Source organism: Lycorma delicatula, chromosome 1 (genome assembly GCF_047948215.1).
Source record: "Lycorma delicatula isolate Av1 chromosome 1, ASM4794821v1, whole genome shotgun sequence".
Lineage (NCBI taxonomy): Eukaryota > Metazoa > Arthropoda > Insecta > Hemiptera > Fulgoridae > Lycorma > Lycorma delicatula.
In genome coordinates this window covers 29,450,725-29,472,470 of record NC_134455.1, presented here as the reverse complement: position 1 = coordinate 29,472,470, position 21,746 = coordinate 29,450,725, and the positions used below count along the sequence as shown (strand labels likewise).

General features: G+C 32.5%; 1 protein-coding gene across 1 annotated transcript in view; it reads right to left on the bottom strand.

Annotated features, from left to right (window-relative positions):
- Positions 1-21,746, bottom strand: part of qin (tudor domain-containing protein qin) — a 435,556-nt gene that overhangs the window by 124,806 nt on the left and 289,004 nt on the right. The window contains exons 12-14 of the mRNA XM_075382212.1: positions 13,590-13,722; positions 7,965-8,099; positions 6,673-6,826 (exon numbers count right to left, since the gene is read on the bottom strand). Of these exons, the coding sequence (XP_075238327.1) occupies positions 6,673-6,826; positions 7,965-8,099; positions 13,590-13,722 (422 nt within the window). The remainder of the gene's footprint in view (positions 1-6,672; positions 6,827-7,964; positions 8,100-13,589; positions 13,723-21,746) is intronic.

Here is a 21,746-nt window from a genome sequence, read left to right as displayed (position 1 = left end):
GAAACCCTTCTTAGCTGGAAGAGTTCTAATAACTGTGTTTTGGGACTTAAAAGGTCTGCTGCCGATTTATTTCCTGCACAAAATGTGGCATACTACTGCCAGTAATTGGATGACGTCAGAGCTACTTATTGCAACAAACAAAGCCAGCAACCATTTGCAAAATCCTCCATTTCCATGACAATGCATGGCGACATGTAACAGCTCAGGCACGATAAACTCACTAAAATTCACTAGACACCCACTTCATCCAGACTTGTCCTGTGTGATTTTCACATGTTTGGATTGGTGAAGGAAACTTTAGTTTGGCTAGTGAAAGAAACTTAACTTTTGGTTTGCTTAAAGGACCTTTAGGGGAAGACTATACCGTAGTTGAGCATTATGTGCACAATTGCTTGTTGGGGCCACTATCTTTTTCTGATGAGGGAATTTGGAAGCTACCTATCTGGTGAAGAAAATGTACTTCTACCGAAGAAAACTGTGTGGAAAATAAGGTAATTTATTCATAATTTTATCTAATATTAATAAAGCTATGTTCATTCAGTTTATATTTAAATGACCCTTGTAGTTAATAGTATGTAATAAAATACATTTTCCCTTTTATGGTGTAGTGTAAGTCATATCCTTGTGGTCCACCCTGGGTAATGCTAAATGGTTTAATTAATTAAGTCATGATGGCAGATCTTGATTGTAATCAAGCCAGACATAAAGCAGTCCCCAATTTGACTGTCCAGGAGGGGGCTACATTAACAATGAATAGCGTAGGATTTGATATATTTAAGGTATTACAGTGGAAAACAGGTGGAATGTACTGCTTTAAGACGGAACTGCAGAAAACATTACAGAAGGAAGACATTCCTGTATTTATAAAACTAGAAGCTAACATTACAGACAAAAAATTAAAATATTTTATCTTCAGTAACTACCAGATGCACCTTCTCCCAAAATCTCATCAAGTTGCCAGTGATATCCTAGTTGGTGTATGAAGAGGATTGGTGAATGAGTTTATGATTATTAAAAGTATGGATGTTATTGATTTTTGTGAAATGATTAAATTGGATTTGTGGGTAAAGAAACTGCATTTTCAAATATACAGATAGTACAACCCACCAAACAATATGCCGAATACTAATTTTATAAATGTAGAGAATAAAACTTTAATTGTAAGTGATTTCAATGCACATTTTCCCAGAATTGGATAACAGGTCACTAATGGTGTAGGCAAGACAATTCAAGACTATATCAACAGATATAGTCTGATAGATAACAGGTAGGAGCGTATAGCTCCTACTATATAATGCCACTATAATGGATAGATGTACTTGCACTATAATGGATCAACAACAAATCTGGATTTAACTCTGGTCCCCACAGATGTCCATAGTAGAGCAGAAAGAAAAACTACTGGGGGAGGAGGTTGTGGTCATTGCATGATAGTTACAACACAAGTATGGCTTGATGGGAGGTATGGAACAGGACCTCTCAGAGAAACTAGAAGTAGCTGTAATTTCAAGAAGACAAAATGGAAAAAATTTAAGACATTTTAAATTTAAATTTTAAGACATTTGGAAGAAATGCTACCCACAGACAATTTTTATTTTCATTGCAACATCTGCTATCTGCTAACAATGCCCAAAAAATATGCTGCCTTTACTGAATATGTCTGCACAGCATGTATCCATGGGTAAGATCTACAGTTATAACCCCTTCTGGATGAATCCCTTGTCAAGAATCAGTAATGAAAGAGAGGAAGCCAGGAAGAAAGGCAGAGATTACCAAATTGGTGTGGGATGTGGTTGAGTGGAAGCATAAGGCAGCAGTAACGAAACAAGCAGTAACAATTACATCAAAAAAGGAAAGCTTTTCCAAGTTTCTGAATATTATAGATTATAGAGACAACTCCAGCAAAGTCTCAAAATTTATATCTTTCTTGGATGGTAGTTAAGAATCTTGTAAGCACCCTGTGGCTAGAAGGTCCTTGAGAAGAGGGAACTTGCAAAAGTGCTTAAAAAATACTTTTCAAAGCATACAGTTGTCAAAAGAAATTAAGGGCAGAAGAAATATATAAAGCAACAAATTGTAGAGGCTAGGAATGACAAATGTCAAGATGTCTTCAATGATGAGTTCACCATGCAGGGGGCTGAAGGGGCCATCTGCTCCTTGAAGAACAACAGGTGCCTGGTTGTGATATGATAGTGGCAGAATTCTGCAAAAATCTTGGGCTGGTTGTGTTGTGAACACTGCTGTCACTATTTAATTAATCTGATGGAAATCAGATTTTCCATGGAGGAAGTCAATAATTGTACCAATTTTGAAAACCAGTCAAAAGTCCTCTTGATTTACTTAAAAATCAAGAAACAGATTCACAAATTTAATAAGTCTCTAATGAAAACAAACCATATTTCTCTCTGCTCTGGTCTGGTTTCAGGAACAAGGTCAATGTCTACACCCTCCCACATTGCAGCTTTATCACAGAGTTCTCCACACATCCATTCTCATCCTAACAACAAATATCTCAGCTAACCTGGGCTCAATGCTAAAATGCCTATCTTGGCGAAGTAAGCACCCAGGCAGGCCCCTAGCCAACCAAGTTGCTATTCTACTTATACATCTGTAACAACATCAGATCCCCGCAGTCATCCTCCACAGGGCTAAGAATCTAAGGAAGCCAGCAACTATATTCCACTTCCTTTCAGTCTTCTAATTAACTTGCAGAGCAAAACCAGTATTGACCTTCTAACTACTTTGGTATGTTCAGCTTCATACTTGGTACAGACATATAAGACATGGCACACATCATCAATGGCCCTACACTCTCCAGACCAAAGTCTGAATTAATCATACCAAATCTGGCCAACCTATCTCGATAAGAACCATGTCCAGAAAGAAACTGTGTAATATGCTGATTGGGGGAAATCCACCTAACTACCTGATACTTCTCACATCAGGAAAAATATCATGCATGTAACAACTATCGTTCGATTCAGTCCACCTTACCTGACATATATGGAAACCTTTGCCATCTATTTCTTTTATGCACCAAGAGGTAATTTTGCTAAGTTCTTGGCATCATAAATCAGTCACAGGGATATCAATGGGCTTAATAACAGAAATAACAAGAACCGCCTCCATGAGACAGTTCTATAGGCATCAATCACAAATAACAACAGAAGACACTGGGCTCTCAACAAAGCTTCAACAAACCTTATACAGAACATGCACAGATCTGAAATTAAGCTCCCAATCGGGGTGAACTGCTCTCTGAACACCGAAGAAAACAGAACAAACCTTTTTATAAGCATACTGAAAGGGCTCCTTGAATTGAAAATTCTCATCACCTACATACTTAGATACATCTAGGTACTTCTACAGTGGGACATACCTAATTTGATGACTTACTGATACATGAGGTTGTCGTGTAATAATTAGTCTGTCCTTGAGCAACAGCATCATTGTTTTCTCAGGGCTAAACACAATCTTATGTTGCAAACTTCACAACTGGAGTATCTTGCAAACCTGGGCTGTCCTGAATTCAATCTCATTCCTTGAATTTCCTTTAACCAACAAAAGCCCATCATCTGCATACATGATAACACAGAATCCACCGGCTAACCTCAAATGCATCAAAGAATTGAATTCAACAACCCCGAACAGGGTTCCTAAAACACTATTCAGCGAACAACCCAAAGATACCGTTTTTCCTACTTCTGAGATAACATCTCAATTGCTGAAATAACTATATAGCACATTCAATTCATTCTGCGTACAATCACATTTCTGCAACTGAAATAGGGAGAGGGCCACCAAAAATTATTAAAAGCACCTGATATGTCCAAAGAGATATCTAAGACATAATCAGATTCACTAGATGAAACAATGTTTATAACCTTAAGAATAGAATCTTTCGTGCCCCTGCCTAGTTGAAAACCATACCGATCATCCATTAAAAACTTTCTAGAATTAATCTATCAGTAATACAAAATATAAAACCTCCTCAAAAACCTTTCCAATAACTGGCAGAACTGTTAAAGGCCTATAAGAGGAGCTAAGAGTGGGGGTCTCTTCACTGCCTTTAAACAACAATTTTAGAACACCTTTTTTCCCGCAAACAGGGAAATTGGCAGCAAGAGCACCCTATTAAAAATTCTAGTCAAAAGTACCAACACAAATTCCAACAGAACAGACAAGGAGCACCAGAATATTTCTAAAAGAACTACAAATTACCTGACATGCCTCTGTAATTTCCACAGATAAAAAAATCAGGGTAAAAAGCAGCAACTTTCTTCCACACTCACAGATGATTCAAGGTTTCATTAGTCACATTATCCAGCAATAAATCATTCAATAGAATATTTTAAATTTCAGCTTTATTAGAAACAACATCCAGCTGGACGAAGGGAGCTGACAACAAAAGAATATTTTTCTTATGCTTGTAGCCTAGAAATCTATATACAACTCCCCAAGGATCCTTAATTTCCTCGCTCTCTAACAACAGAATGCCAAGAATCCTTCTTGATGTCCTCACCAAATGAAAATATTCAGACGTCTACATTCGATAGTCATTTACCAAAACCACTTGCCGCTCAAGATCACTCACTCTCCTGAGATGATTCATGAACTGTTGGGGCAATTCTCTCTCAACCTGAAGTACAGGGAATTGAATTCTCAGTGGCATCAATAAAAGCCAAAGAGAATCTTTCTGCCAGGTCACCCTCCTGCGCAGGAAGCGCATCTGATAAACAGGGACGTTGCATCGATAAGTAACTTGCAATTCCCTAATTAACTCAAGATAATTAATTAACCAATTATCACTAGTAAAATCCTCAACCAACAGTTCTGTACAATGAGGTGACAACAGTATGTTATTGGGTTTTCAGGAAAAAAATGTTGGTGTTGGCAATGTTCAACATCATAATCAACTAGCCAACTGCCCAACAGAAAATAAAGGGAATCAGGACAGCACTTTATACTGACCACCTTGTTATGTGGGTTTAATTACTGAAAAGCAAAATAAATAACGTAACAAAATGAATACAGCCTTTACCACTCTAGCAAACTGGTCCTATGAGAATGGCATGACAGTTAGTACAGAGAAAACTCTTTTACAATGTATTCTTTCTAATTCAATGTCTCCTAGAAATTAATTTGGTGTACGAGGGTGAACAATTGCAGAAGTGCGGTAATCCCAAGTACCTTGTTCAGTTCCTAGATACAAAGGGGAAGGAACATGTTGAAAAAACATCAGAGAAAGTAAAGAATGGACTAAGTATACTTAAAAGATTGGCTGGGAAGCAGTGAGGATACTTTTTATCAATGTTAACTTAAAATACAATGTTTATATTAAAACTCACTTGCCGTATGGGTGTGAGGTGCTAACATCAGCAAACTTGACTGAGATGGAACAGGTGCAGAACCAGGCTATGTGACTACTGGGGCTGTGAAACAACACCGATCCTGCCACTGCAAGCTGCTATGAATAATCTGCCAATGGCAATGGAAACAGAACAATTAGTATTTTTTCAATATGAGAAATTAAGTAGATTGCCTTTTGATGACTATACTGGCATAGATATGCTCTGCATAAATTTCAGACACAAAAGATTTTTATACAACAGGTCAAGGAGATAAGGCAGGAGCCTGTTTCTCTTTGCAGCATACAAAGTCTCAAACTTCCAGAATACCCATTATATACATTCAACATTGAAGCTAGGCTGGATTTAGGTGAGCCATTGAGGAAATCAAATATCGATGGGATACTACTGATAATCATTGCGCAGAAGTTTACACAAGATCATTGCTTTAAAATAGCTGTCGGCCAAATCTGAAATTCCCAAGAAAGTAGTATTGTTTTGAAATTCTAAATCTGCCCTCTTGAGAGATCTTATTGTTTCACCTCCCAATAATATCAAGAATATCTGAAATAAGGTAGTCTGTTGGTATATTTGACAAAGTTAATATTTCAGTTAACTTTCAACAGACATACCATCTCACATTGGAATTGAAGGAAATGAGAAGGCTGACTTGTTGGCGAAGCAAGGAACCTGAATAACGACGACTAAACATTATAGACACAACTTGTCTTACCACTACAATGGCAAGAACATAATTCCTGACAGCCCTAACAGGAATCCATGATAGTCATTAGGATGATGAGTCATGACTGCCTTGCAAAACAGCTTTTCAGGATAAGAATCCTATCAGTTTCTGTGTGTGTTATGTGTAGAAGTGCTCTGTGTTTCTGTGTAGAAAGTTCTGTTATGAACTGAGGTAACTTAAGAGTATGTAAAGAAATGATCGATTATAGAAACAAATCTGATAGAACATTGTACTGGGCCAGAAATCTAATGACATTGTATGAATAGATTAAGTATTGAATAAATAATATTTTACCTTTCAATGAGAAAATACTTATATTCATGGTAATATTTTAAATGATGACAATTCTAGTTGGTTGCACTTAATTCATCATAATATCAAAATGCCATTTTGATAACTTTAAATACTTATACAATAAATTTTAAATAACTTTTTATAGTCCATAAAATCATTTACTTATGAATACATCTACTCTTATTTTATGTGTAATAAATTTACAAAACTGTCAGTTCTTTTAATTGGGCAAATTAGCATTACTTTCAAATAGTGATAACACAAATAAAAGGTTTCAGTACGCACATATGAAACACTGTTAGTGACGATGTATGAAGCTAATTCGTGAAATATGAGTGCATCTCGTACAGAGAGAGGTGAATCTTCATCAAATTTTGTCAGATCTATTTCTAACTTAAAACCTTCATCTGTCCTCATAACATACATTGTCAGATTGGATCTGTAAAAGTAAAAAGTTGTAAGAAACTTATCACAGGTAACATTAACCACTAATATAATTTAAAATTAAAATGAAATATACAACTGATTTTAGTGTTTTTTAAATTTGAATTTTACTACATCAAAATTCTACTAAAATATACAGATTTAAATGCAGGAAAGAAGAAAAAGTACATGTTACCTTTATTTTTTTTAGGGGGATCGCCAGCCATTTGATTTGATGCTATTCTCCACTTCTTCCTGTTATGTGCTAATATTTTACTCTTGGAAGATTCTGCCACAAATTTATTTTTTCTATTCACATTAATCAACTCAATGTTGAACACGTATGAAAACAATGGTTGTTTAGTTCTACTTTTGATATCTTTCATATTTTGTTGTTCTCATTTATTTTATTACATAAATAACAAAATTCTGAAATTAAATTGTGAAAAAGTTATATTTCTCCATTTTAAATGTTTGTACATTACCTTTCTTTTTATCAATATTGAGAACCTTCATTTTATTTATTTTCAAACTGAGTTACTCTTCATGTGATAAATCTATGATACTCAGTATTTCTTTTAAGTTATTTTTTGGTTTCTGTCAAAAGAAAAATGTTATCAACAAATTTTAAGATCTTTACTTCTGTCCAAAACCTGCTCTTAAGTTCCCCTCATTTCTGCATTTCTTCTTCTACATAGTCTAAAAAAAACAAAGGGATAAACTACATCGTTTCAAACCCCTTTCTAAATTACAGATTTCATCATCTTGTATTGTTTATCTAAGCCAAGCGCCTGATTTTTATACAAATTATGAATAACTTTTCTTTTTATATTTCAACTTTATTTTACTAAGGATTTTCATAGTTTTACTTCAAACCAAACTATTTTAATTTTTTCTTCTAATCTTCAATGGTCCATAAGGTAACTTTTTAAGTAACTATTAGAAAAATTGAAAAAACAGTATTAAATATGTACACAAGGAACTTTTAATGAACATTTAATTCCTTCTAAATAAGGACATCTAAATAGAGGATTATGTACCCAAGATTATCATTTAAAAAAACAACAATATAATATGAAGTGGCAAGGAAAAATCATAATAAACCCTTACCTTCAACAAACTGATAAAAATAATTTTAAAAAATGTAAACTTACCCAGAAATTAAACTAGCCATCATTTTAATAGCCTCAGTTGACCAATCCCGACCAGGATTTGGATAGCAGTCAAATAGTTTACATTGAATTGCCATAGGAGGAATTAATGCGAATCTTGGTGGAAGATGTCTTAAGCTTAAAAAAAAAACATACACACATAAATAAATAACTATGTATGCTGATGTTTATTTTCCTTTACATCTCAAGAATGATTTGACAGCTATAATCATGAGATTTACTGGTACAGCTTGTGTTAGGAAGATTGATTCTTTTTTTAAATCAGAAGAGGTGGTGATGTCATTCAAAGGTTGTTACATTTTGAAGGAGATAAATTTTATGAAAATATATGTCAATATCTCCCTTTATGAATCATGAGATCTTGCTGATAGTGAGGGGGGCTTGAGTACTCAGTGATACAGAGTAGATGGACCGAAGGTGCAACCTTCGGTCCATCTACTCTGATTTTGTGCTCACTCTCTGCTCACTCCTATTTTGTTTTATAACTGGATCCACTCCTAATTGGAGAGGTATCTGTTGGGAGACAGACTAAGGAATGATTCCTGAAAGAGGGCAGCAGCTCTTTCAGTAGTTGTTAAGGGAGTAGGTCAAGACAACTTAATGGCCATATCAACATTACTCAATCCTCTATGTACTGTGCAGCTGAAAGCAAAGGAAAAATACAGCTGTTTTTTTTTTCTAAGAAAATGTAGCTCTCTGCATTTTTATATAACAAAGATGGAGGTGCCTTCCTTGGTAAAATATTCTGGAGGTAAACTATTCCCCCATTTGGATCTCCGAGTGAGGACTACTAAGGAACGGGTCACCAGAAAATAAAAAAATTACATTCTACTAGTCGGAGTGTGGAATGTTAGAAGTTTAAAAAAGGTTGGTAGGTTAGAAAATTTAAAGAGGGAAATGGATAGAATAAATATAGATGTATTAGGAATTAGCGAGGTTCAGTGGGAAGAGGAAAACGACTTTTGGTAAGGTGACCAAAACACTCTAAATATGTACTTTCAAAAATGTTTTCCTGACATTTAAATTAATTTTTGATGTAAACAAATTATATTTCTGACTGAAGGCTCATTTCGCCTGTGCTATTCGGCATTTTATATCACTTCTGCTTCATCCATCTTTAGTAATTCTACTTCCCAAACAACAAAATTCTTCTACCTCCATAATCTTTTCTCTTCCTATTTTTACATTCAGTGGTCCATCTTCGTTATTTCAACTTCATTTCATTACTTTCGTTTTGTTCTTGTTTATTTTCCTGTGTTAGTTCTTGCATAGGACTTCATCCATGCTGTTGATTGTTCCTTCTAAATCCTTTTTACTCTCAGCTAGAATTACTACATCATTAGCAAATCGTAGCATTTTTATCTTTTCACCTTGTATTGTTACTACGGATCTAAATTGTTCTTTAACATCATTAACTGCTAGTTCTATGTAAAGATAAAAATATAGCTGGGTAGGAAACATCCTTGTCTGACTCCCTTTTTTATTTCGGCTTTTCTCTTATATTCTTCGATTATTACTGTTGCAGCTTGATTCCTGTAAATGTTAGCAATTGTTCTTCTAACTCTATACTAAACCCTAAATTTTTAAAATGCTGAACATTTTATTTCAGTCTACATTATCAAATACGTTTTTTATGTCTATAAATGCTATGTATGTCGGTTTGTTTTACTTTAAACTTCCTTCTACTATTAATCTGAGTGCTAAAATTGCTTCCCTTGTCCCAATACTTTTCCTGAAACCAGATTGGTCTTCTCCTAACACTTCCTCCACTCTCCTCTCAATTCTTCTGTACAGAATTCTAGTTAAGATTTTTTATGCATGGCTAGTTAAGCTAATTGTTCTGTATTCTTCACATTTACCTGTTCCTGCTTTTTTTTGGTATCATGACTATAACACTTTTTTTGAAGTCTGACGGAACTTCCCCTTTTTCATAAATATTACACACCAGTTTGTATAATCTATCAATAGCTTCCTGACCTGCACTGCACAGTAATTCTACAGGTATTCCATCTATTCCAGGAGCCTTTCTGCCATTCAAATCTTTTAATGCTTTCTTAAATTTAGATCTCAGTACTGTTTCTCCCCTTTCATCCTCTTTGACTTCTTCTTCCTCTATAACACCATTTTCTAATTCATTTCCTCCGTATAACTCTTCAATATATTCCACCCACCTATCGACTTTAAAGTGGATAAAGTGACTAATGAAGAGGTGTTGCGGAAAATCGATGAAGAAAGAAGCATTTGGAAAAATATAGTTAAAAGAAGGGACAGACTTACAAGGGCCACATATCAAGCCATCCTGGAATAATCGCTTTAATATTGGAGGGACAGGTAGAAGGAAAAAATTGTGTAGGCAGGCAATGTTTGGAATATGTAAAATAAATTGTTAGGGATGTAGGATGTAGGAGGTATATCAAAATGAAACGTCTAGCACTAGATAGGGAATCTTGGAGAGCTGCATCAAACCTGTCAAATGACTGAAGGCAAAAGAAAAAAAAATGTGAATATATAGTTAGCTCATAAAAAATATCATCAGAAATGCCAACTGAAAACAATGTAACAGAAAACACAACATTAATAATTAATTGAACATTAATAATTAATTTTTCACACAATTTTTTCTCTAGTATGGTATTATCTTTAGAAGAACAGTTCAATCCTTGCAGAAGTGTTGAAATAATGGATCCATCTCAAAAAATATGAATTAACAAATTTTCATAATCCCTTCAGAGCTTCTAGCTGAATAGAATCTAGTTTTATCATTTTTCTAAATGGTATCAATATCAGGATGGGTTAACTTATAGACAGGAAGGAAATTTATAATCCCAGGGATAGTAAATAAATTTCTTTTTATAAACAAAATACTTCTTATATTTGAGCTGCTTTTAACAAACTTTATGTAAAAATAAAAATTACTAAATAGCACAAAGTTGAATTTGAAGAGTTTAAAAATTTTTCTGGATTAAACAAAAATTAATTCAGAACTTTTAAAAAGTTTCTCTTTAGATAAAAAGAATTAAGTTAATAAATAAGAAATACGTAACACTGTAAAGATAAAAATCATTTTCACTTACAAGGAGAGGGATACTTCTGAAGTCTAAAAATGAGAGAAAAGTTTGGCAATGTTACTGCTAATCTTTTCTTCAGTGAGTCAAAAGTTTATCAATTGATTCACACTTGCATGAATCAAAAGGAAATTACTAAATATAAATTCAAAAGTTTGAGTTGTTTCATCATGCTTCCATCATACTTTATATATTAAAAAAATTAAACATTCATCACCAGAGTAGTAGTATAACAGAAAATATGATCTATCCACAGAAATTAATTTAACTTCATTTAAACAAATACAAAAAAAACAAGTATATATTGCATTGTTTTAAGACAGCAATTTCTATATTAATGATTCATTGATCGTTATTTATTGATCATTCATTCATTCATTCTCAATCATAAACACATAAAATAATTACTTCTAAAACTTTTCATTAAATTTTATGAACGATAAGAAATTTAATCTGCAAGTTAAACAAGGGAAGGCAGTCAGCACACAATGGAATTTATTTATGTCCTTTTGCAGGTCAATAAGAAGGGAGTCCCTGCTTTAAATCAAAAATAGCAGCTTAAAATTTAGTCCCATTTCTGACCAACTCCATTTAAACTTTAACTATAACCATTTAAATTTTTTCAAGCAGTTCAAGTAGCTTAATTGTATTCCTGTAGTTATTGTAGAGGTAGCAACGAAGCAGCAAATATGCCAGTCTCATAATCAAGAAGTCTTAAATTCAAGGATGGAAGTCTTTTTTTAAATTTTTTTTATACATGTACACTAAGATAATTTATTATTATTATTATTATTATAGAGCACTTATAATAATAACATTTACAAGAATATGGAAAAAAAAAAATAATTTCACGCTTGCCAATTATTATTTTAGTTGAATTTAACATCATAACATAAAGGTCTTTATGAACAGAAGGGAGTAGGGGTTACACCAGGAAAAATATTTTTTTGTAAAACTTGAAAAATTAGAATAAATAAATTTATTTTCATTTTTGCTAGGTCTGTTACAGTTCATAGGATGATAATTATAAAAATAAAAAACAAACATAAATATTTTCAAACTGTTAAGGTAAAATGAAAACAAAAATAATTATTTTAAAGTTTTATAACAAATCTGTTTGTTAGGTTAATAATTGTTATATTCAAATAAAATTTAATTGACAAAAATGAAATTCAAAGTAGTTTTTTTTCCATATTCCAACAAATATATAATAGAAAAATCTGTGTGCACGTATAAGTAAAAAATAAAAGTTAAAAAACCCCACACAGATACTCAAACCAGAGATCTCTTGAGTGAGAGACTGAATGGTAACTGCTTGGCTCCTGTGACTGCAGAATATGATTGAACTAATTGTACAGTTTGAAAATCTCTAAATAGTGTACACTCAGAAACGGGGCCAAGTTGGAAGCTCCAATTTTTAATTTAAAATAAGGATCCCTCTCCTACCACCCTACAAAAGAGCATCAATAAACTCAATTGTAAACTGACCTTGTAATTACCACTGTATTACAAGTGTATGTTTTCCAAAATAACCAAATTGAACATTATCTTGAATATAAGAAGGTGATTACAACATAAACAAGAGTTTTTCTTCCCTTTTATACTGTAATACCTTCTCTAATTTTGTCAGTCAATACAATTAAAATCAGTAAACATGTCAGTCAAGTTAAAATTTTGTGAGCAAAATGTATCAAATAGTGTTGTTGGATGTAAAATGAGAAAATGGCTCAATTAAACAATATATGTAGAGGCTGTAACTCAACTTTTTCTTTGGCATTTTGAAAGGAGAAACATTTTTTAAGTCCTATCCCACAAGAACTGAACCCCCATTTTACTTTTAAATATAGAAAGCAAGTAAGGACATGGAAAAATAATAGCTCTCCATTCAATAAAAAAATTTAATCGCTAGCCCAAATCTTGGATACTATATTCTAGTATTTGATGGATATTATCCAACTTCCACGCTAAAAAAAGGTGTCAATTCAAAGAATTAGTTAACTCAGTATGTCATGAACCAGTTACATTTTTTAAAAATAATAATGTTCTTTCTCTAACTGATGCTTTAATCATAACTACTCTCAATATACTAAAATGGGAAATTCTACCTCATCCACAGTTCTGAATTGGTTCTCTCTGATTACAATGTTATTGAAGCAATTTTTTGAGAAGAAAAATAATGTCATTAAAGAACCAGGCAGCTGGTGGGAGAAGTAACTGATAAGACTTCTTTGAGTGTGAAATAAAAGGTTTCCTCAATGGAACTAACGCAAAATGTACTGCAGCCAAAGGGCACAGTTAAAATAAAACTATTATTTTTATAGATAACATTTTAAAGATAATAACACAATTTTGTATTCACTCACACACACATACCTTTTTATTTATTAAACTTTGATTAATAGACTATTTATTTTGATTTTAATGTAAATAAAATTTTATAGAAACAAATTGTTGTTTACATTAGTACCACCCACATAATTCATAATATAAATAATATACAGCTACTATAAATCTATAACTCATTCTTAATGACAAGACTTACCTTTCAATAGAGACAACATCTGTATTTCCATAATCTATAAATATGACGCGAATCTTATCAAGACTATCAACCTTTTCAACACACCCACGGTACCACTTTTTATCATTTTCATATTGAACTAGATATATAGTACCTGAAAATTACACGGTGTTGAAATAATGAAACACAATACTCTTAAAAATAAAGAAAATAATTTTGCACTTACTATAGATTTTATTAAATTTAAGTTTTTCAAACACACAATTTCCAGTCACTTCATTCTCATTCATTAATTATTATGACAGGAATTAATAATTTCGAAGAATACTTTTAAACTGGTCAATTTTCTTATCCTTTTGTCAGGATCTGTAAAAAACATCCTTTCAACATTTTTGTAAGTGGTAAAAATTCTATTTATATGATCACATTAGAAAAAAATAAAACAATTTAAAATAAAGGATGATTCCCAATTTTTATTACTACGGAAAATGGGGAAAGGGGACAATTAAACTCTTGAGATATTCCATGTTTCTCAAGAACTTGAAGTAGTTTATTATTGTTTTGCCCTGGGTCAAGACAATCTAGACAATTTCAACACTTTCGATCACAATAATTACACTAGTCAACATGATTTTTGTCTCATGAGTATACACAGGTGTACTTAATGCAGTTTTTTATCCTGTTATTAAATATGTATTCGGAATTTCTCCATTTTTATAGCTTTTCTGTTATTTTAATTTTTTTAAATATTTCTAAAACATTTTTCATCCATTGGTCCATTGTTAAGTAAAAGTTCCTACACCATTGTAAATATGATTGATCCAAATGAGCTATCTCAAATGGTAGCATTGCTACTGTTGTGCAGGTTGACGTGTATAGACATGTACGAACGTGACCTAGTATACCACACATTCATCAGAACATTGTCAGATTTGAGACAGTAGTGAGAAACAGTAAACACATCATTGAGTGCTTTGTGTGTCTGAGTTATTGTGTATTACATATTTACAACTTTACTGCTTTTAAATAGTCGTTAGTTACAAAATGCCTAGAGTTTGTTTAAATCATCATAACAATTTTTGTTATAACCCACCAGGTTGGTCTAGTGGTGAATGCATCTTCCCAAATCAGCTGATCTGGAAGTCGAGAGTTCCAGCATTCAAGTCCTAGTAAAGTCAGTTATTTTTACACCGATTTGAATACTAGATCATGGATACCGGTGTTCTTTGTGGTTGGATTTCAATTAACCACACATCTCCAAAATGGTGAGACTGTACAGGACTACACTTCACTTACTCATACATATCATCCTCATTTATCCTCTGAAGTATTATCTGAATGGTAATTACTGGAGGCTAAACAGGAAAAGGAAAAAAAAATTGTTATGTATGGGATGAAATGACACTCAAGTTCCAAAGGTGAAACCTTACTCCATTAATAAAAAAGTGTAATGAAGTTTTTTGTGTAAAGTCAGGGACCAAACAAGGACCTGGGTGCCACACATCTGTTGTTTATCGTTTTCTACCCTGCATTGAAAAATGGCACACACCACATGCCATTTGCTATCCCTATGATTTAGAGGGAACCCAAAGATCACGCTTCTGACTGTTATTTCTGCTTAACAAACATTAAAAGGATTACATCAAAATCAAAAATCAGTGGTATACCCTAATTTGCAATCTGCAATGAGACCAGTTTTACAATAGGAAAAATTGCCTATACCAAAGCCTCCTGAAAAAGATGAAGAGAGCTCAGAGTCTGATGAAAGTAAGGAAGAAAAAGAAACAGATTCTGATGATAAACCTTTTGAACAAAGCAGTTGAACCTCACTGAAACCAACAACAAAGCACTGAACCTCACTTACTGACTCAAGAAAATCTTAATGAACACATATGAGATTTAAAGTTATCAAAAAAAAACAACAGTCTGAAATGCTTGTTTTCTAACTAAAAGGATGGAATTTTTTTCAAAAGAACACAAATATAATAAAACACAAGGGATTGATGTACTTATCGTAATCATCATTCTGAATTTAAAGACTAATTTTCTGAAGAAAATGGTTTAGTGTTTTGTAATGACATTTCTTCTGTAATGAACGTAACCCAACAGAATGGCGCTTGTTCATTTATTCCTCTAAAGTTTATTTAGAAGCTGTACTTCTGCATAATGGCAATAAATTACCATCATAACCTGTGGCTCACTCTGCTAGTAAGAAAGAAACATACGAAAACTTTATACTGGAAAAGCTTCAATAAGCAGTGTATGAATGGAATATTTGTGGTGATTTGAAGGTAACTGCACTTATTCTTGTTCTGCAGCTTGGTTATACAAAGTACTATTGTTTTTTGTGTGAATGGGACAGTAGGTACAGAAAAAACCATTTCATTAGAAAAGAATGGCCTAAACACGAATCACCCATTCCTGAACAGAAAAATGTGAAACATGACCCATTGTGTAATCCTAAAAAAAACTACATTTAAAACTAGGATTAATGAGAATTTTGTCAAGGCCATGGACAATATTCCTTGTATGAACTTAAAACAGAAGTTTACTAAAATTAGTGATGCAAAAATTAAAGAATGAATATTTGTGAGTCCACAAATTCGATCTCTAATGCTTGATGAAAAGTTTGAGGAACTATTGAATCCACTGGAGAAAGCAGCTTGGCAAGCATTCAAAAATGTTACTCATAATTTTTTGGGAAATTGAAAGGCAGAAAATTATAGTGATACTGTCGATGATCTTATAACATCTTATAAAAATTTGGGTTGCAATATGTCCTTAAAAGTCCACTTCCTGCACTTGCACCTAGATTTCTTCCTGGAAAATCATGTCGCAGTAAGCAATGAGCACATTGCTCACTTTCATCAGGAGATTTCAGCTATAGAAAAGAGGTATCAAGGCAAATGGAATCTTAATATGCTGGCTGATGATTGCTGGACCATTAAGAAGAATGCTCAACAGGCGAAATATAGCAGAAAATTGTCATTTCTTACTTTCTAGGTGAGTCAAACGTTTGAATATTGTGTAGTTAAGAATGCAGGAAGTATTAAAATATTTGAAATTATAAATGCCTGTCTCTCGGAAACCTTGTGCGATGAGGAAAAACCGATATCATATTTAAATTCAGGAGAAACAACACTATCAGAATCACATATTTTTCTTCCTGAGATAAAAAAAAAATTCTTTAATGTTTCCCAGTGTTAATAAATGTGACTGTAGAAGTCAGTAATAATACATTACAGGATTTAATGTTAATATTAATTTAAAAATAATTTTTAAAAAATGAAAAAAGATGAATATGAAATGACTGAAATTAATCAAGCAATATGAGGAATGGATCAAAATTTTTTAAAGATGTAGACGGGCAAAGTAAGAAAAAGAAAAGTAACAGCAGCAGGAAAATTACAATTATATAAAATCCAGTAATGGAATTAATTTAATCTTATGTTCAACCTAAGCTGGTGGAAATAAATACATATACACCTACAAAAAATGCACACACACACACACACACACAAACACACAAAGTTCTCCTGGGATTTTCATAACATATTCTACTCATGAAAATAATGGAAAAAGTTCTTATAAACATATGTCCTGTAATGCTTCGTTTGCAAGTCACTGCTAGTGAAATTTTTTGCTCAGATTTCAGCTACTCCAGAGAAATGAAGTCGAACTCAAGTTTTTTTAGAAACATCAGTTTTTAGAAAATCCATAACCCATAAATTTCATATAATATAATCCATAAATTCTAATAACCCAGTCACAAAATTAATACATATAAAAACCTGATTTTAGAGTTATACATTATACAAAAAGAAACAATAAAAATAAAATCAAAAAAGGAATAGATGAAATAAAACAAATAGCAGTATTTCATGGTTTTGATGATAAAATTATAGAAAAAGTTTATAAAATCTGAGTGTGTAATATCCAGATAGTTTTACAAAAATACATCAATAAAATAACACAGAAATTAGTAATAGTATTTCTAGAATATAATTTTAAAAAAAATCTGATACCGACACCACATGACTTCCTTGTACACCTATTAAATTACATTTACACATTTTTTTTAAAATTAAAAGTATATAAAATTTTATTTCATTAATCTCAAGACGCATAGCGATAGAGTCATTGTAATAAGGATAAATTCAAAACCTAAACCGACAACGATTGTTAACGTCTATATGCCTACAAGCGCCCATGATGATGATGAGGTAGAATGTGTATACGAAGAGATTGATGAAGCAATTAAACACGTAAAAGGAGATGAAAATTTAATAATAGTTGGAGATTGGAATGCAAGCATTGGAAAAGGCAAGGAAGGAAATATAGTGGGTGAATACGGGCTGGGCAAAAGGAATGAAAGAGGGGACCGACTTATAGAGTTTTGCACAAAGTATAATTTAGTAATTGCCAACACCCAATTTAAAAATCATAATAGAAGAATATACACTTGGAAAAAGTCAGGCGATACTGCAAGGTATCAGATAGATTATATCATGGTTAAGCAAAGATTTAGAAATCAACTCGTGGACTGCAAAACTTACCCTGGAGCAGACATTGATAGCGACCATAATTTGGTGATAATGAAATGTAGATTGGGGTTTAAAAACCTGAAGAAAAGGTGTCAGATGAATCGGTGGAATTTAGAGAAGCTTGAGGAAGAGGAGGTAAAGAAGATTTTTGAGGAGGACATCGCTAGAGGTCTGAGTAAAAAAGATAAGATAGAAAATGTAGAAGAAGAATGGGAGAATGTTAAAAAGGAAATTCTTAAATCAGCAGAAGCGAACTTAGGCGGAATAAAGAGAACTGGTAGAAAACCTTGGGTTTCAGACGATATATTGCAGCTGATGGATGAACGTAGAAAATATAAGAATGCTAGTGATGAAGAAAGTAAAAGGAACTATCGGCAATTAAGAAATGCTATAAACAGGAAGTGCAAACTGGCGAAAGAAGAGTGGATTAAAGAAAAGTGTTCAGAAGTGGAAAGAGAAATGAACATTGGTAAAATAGACGGAGCATACAGGAAAGTTAAGGAAAATTTTTGGGTACATAAATTAAAATCTAATAATGTGTTAAACAAAGATGGTACACCTATATATAATACGAAAGGTAAAGTCGATAGATGGGTGGAATATATTGAAGAGTTATATGGAGGAAATGAATTAGAAAATGGTTTTATAGAGGAAGAAGAGGAAGTTGAGGAGGATGAAATGGGAGAAACAATACTGAGATCTGAATTTAAGAGAGCATTAAAAGATTTAAATGGCAGAAAGGCTCCTGGAATAGACGGAATACCTGTAGAATTACTGCGCAGTGCAGGGGAGGAGGCGATTGATAGATTATACAAACTGGTGTGTAATATTTATGAAAAAGGGGAATTTCCGTCAGACTTCAAAAAAAGTGTTATAGTAATGATACCAAAGAAATCAGGGGCAGATAAATGTGAAGAATACAGAACAATTAGTTTAACTAGTCATGCATCAAAAATCTTAACTAGAATTCTATACAGAAGAATTGAGAGGAGAGTGGAGGAAGTGTTAGGAGAAGACCAATTTGGTTTCAGGAAAAGTATAGGGACAAGGGAAGCAATTTTAGGCCTCAGATTAATAGTAGAAGGAAGATTAAAGAAAAACAAACCAACATACTTGGTGTTTATAGACCTAGAAAAGGCATTCGATAACGTAGACTGGAATAAAATGTTCAGCATTTTAAAAAAATTAGGGTTCAAATACAGAGATAGAAGAACAATTGCTAACATGTACAGGAACCAAACAGCAACAGTAGCAATTGAAGAACATAAGAAAGAAGCCATAATAAGAAAGGGAGTCCGACAAGGATGTTCTCTATCTCCGTTACTTTTTAATCTTTACATGGAACTAGCAGTTAATGATGTTAAAGAACAATTTAGATTCGGAGTAACAGTACAAGGTGAAAAGATAAAGATGCTACGATTTGCTGATGATATAGTAATTCTAGCCGAGAATAAAAAGGATTTAGAAGAAACAATGAACGGCATAGATGAAGTCCTACGCAAGAACTATCGCATGAAAATAAACAAGAACAAAACAAAAGTAATGAAATGTAGTAGAAATAACAAAGATGGACCACTGAATGTGAAAATAGGAGGAGAAAAGATTATGGAGGTAGAAGAATTTTGTTATTTGGGAAGTACAATTACTAAAGATGGACGAAGCAGGAGCGATATAAAATGCCGAATAGCACAAGCTAAACGAGCCTTCAGTAAGAAATATAAGTTGTTTACATCAAAAATTAATTTAAATGTCAGGAAAAGATTTTTGAAAGTGTATGTTTGGAGCGTCGCTTTATATGGAAGTGAAACTTGGACAATCGGAGTATCTGAGAGGAAAAGGTTAGAAGCTTTTGAAATGTGGTGCTATAGGAGAATGTTAAAAATCAGATGGGTGGATAAAGTGACAAATGAGGAGGTATTGCGGCAAATAGATGAAGAAAGAAGCATTTGGAAAAATATAGTTAAAAGAAGAGACAGACTTATAGGCCACATACTAAGGCATCCTGGAATAGTCGCTTTAATTTTGGAAGGACAGGTAGAAGGGAAAAATTGTGTAGGCAGGCCACGTTTGGAATATGTAAAACAAATTGTTAGGGATGTAGGATGTAGAGGGTATACTGAAATGAAACGAGTAGCACTAGATAGGGAATCTTGGAGAGCTGCATCAAACCAGTCAAATGACTGAAGACAAAAAAAAATTTCATTAATAACCTCTAATATTTTTTCATATTTTTTTTTTTATTGTTATTATTGAATGAATTATTATTATTCATTATAAATATTTTTACAATGAGAGGTTGATAATTATTAATAAATCAATATATTTAAATTAAAAAAAAAAAAAAGATTAAGTCTGATTCAAACCAATGTGCCTTCCTATTTTAAGATTATTTCATTAATTAAAATTTCATTTGGCTATAAATCTGGAACCAATGAAGATAAGAACCAGTTATGACATATTGTTGAAAAGATCTCAATGAGGGGTTATTACTGCAGTTAAGAAAAAGTCCAAAATCCAAATTTTTTGGATTTTGGGCTTTTTTTGGACACTTTTGGTCCAGTAGATTGCAATCGAAAGGGGAGGTGCACACACAATTAGATGTTACAACAGTCCTAAATCCAAAATTTCAACATCCTATGGCTAATTGTTTTTGAGTTATACATACGCATACATGTACGGACGTACGTACAGACATCACGCCAAAACTAGTCAAAATGGATATTTCCGTTGAAATCTGAAACCTGAAACTTTTTGCAATCCCAACACTTCCTTTACTTCATTCAAGGAAGTAATAAAATAAATTACTAAGATATATGATAACAATAAATGTAAAAAACCATATAAACCAAATAACCATAATATAAAATAGTTACGGAATAACAATAATACAAATAGAGGAATATAAAATTAAGAATATAAAATTTAAATGAAATAAATGTAATAAAATTTATATCAGTAAAAATAACAATCTTTAAAAAAAAAATTACAGAACACTACATTGCTTACAGAAACTGGAAAAGAGGTGGGTCTAATGTGGATGACCATTTGTTACAATGTAAGAATAGTATTAATAAGTATAAAAATGATTTAGAAATGTTGAAGATTTGTAATAATGAAAAAAAATGAATATACTTGAAAAATATTGCATTTATAAATTTAAACAAAAGTATGAAACAATGAACCAACCACCAGATTGTCTTTGAGGATAGTGTTTTAATTAAAGACATTGTGAGTTGTAATGGTTGGCAACAATGATTATGAACATAGAATGTGTGATATTTTAAATTTTACATCGTTCCAGTAATGGCAGTGGAATTTTGTTGTTATTATAAATTTCCTGGCTATTAATGTGTTTATGTTTTCTAAATTTTAAGTTTTTTATTATTTGTTTGATGTAATTTTAGAATTATGTACCAACTGATGATGCAGGATCCCACAAAAGTCGTCTATTGGTATTTGTTTTTTTAGCTTTTTCTGTTATTGTGTTTTGGTAGTTACTTATTATTATTACTGAATATATGTATGTATGTATGTATGTAAGGCAGGATCCTGTGAAAATTGATTATTGGAAATTAATTTGCTAAGTTTAACTTATCTAATGACAGTGTTTTGGTGATTTATAACTCATACAATA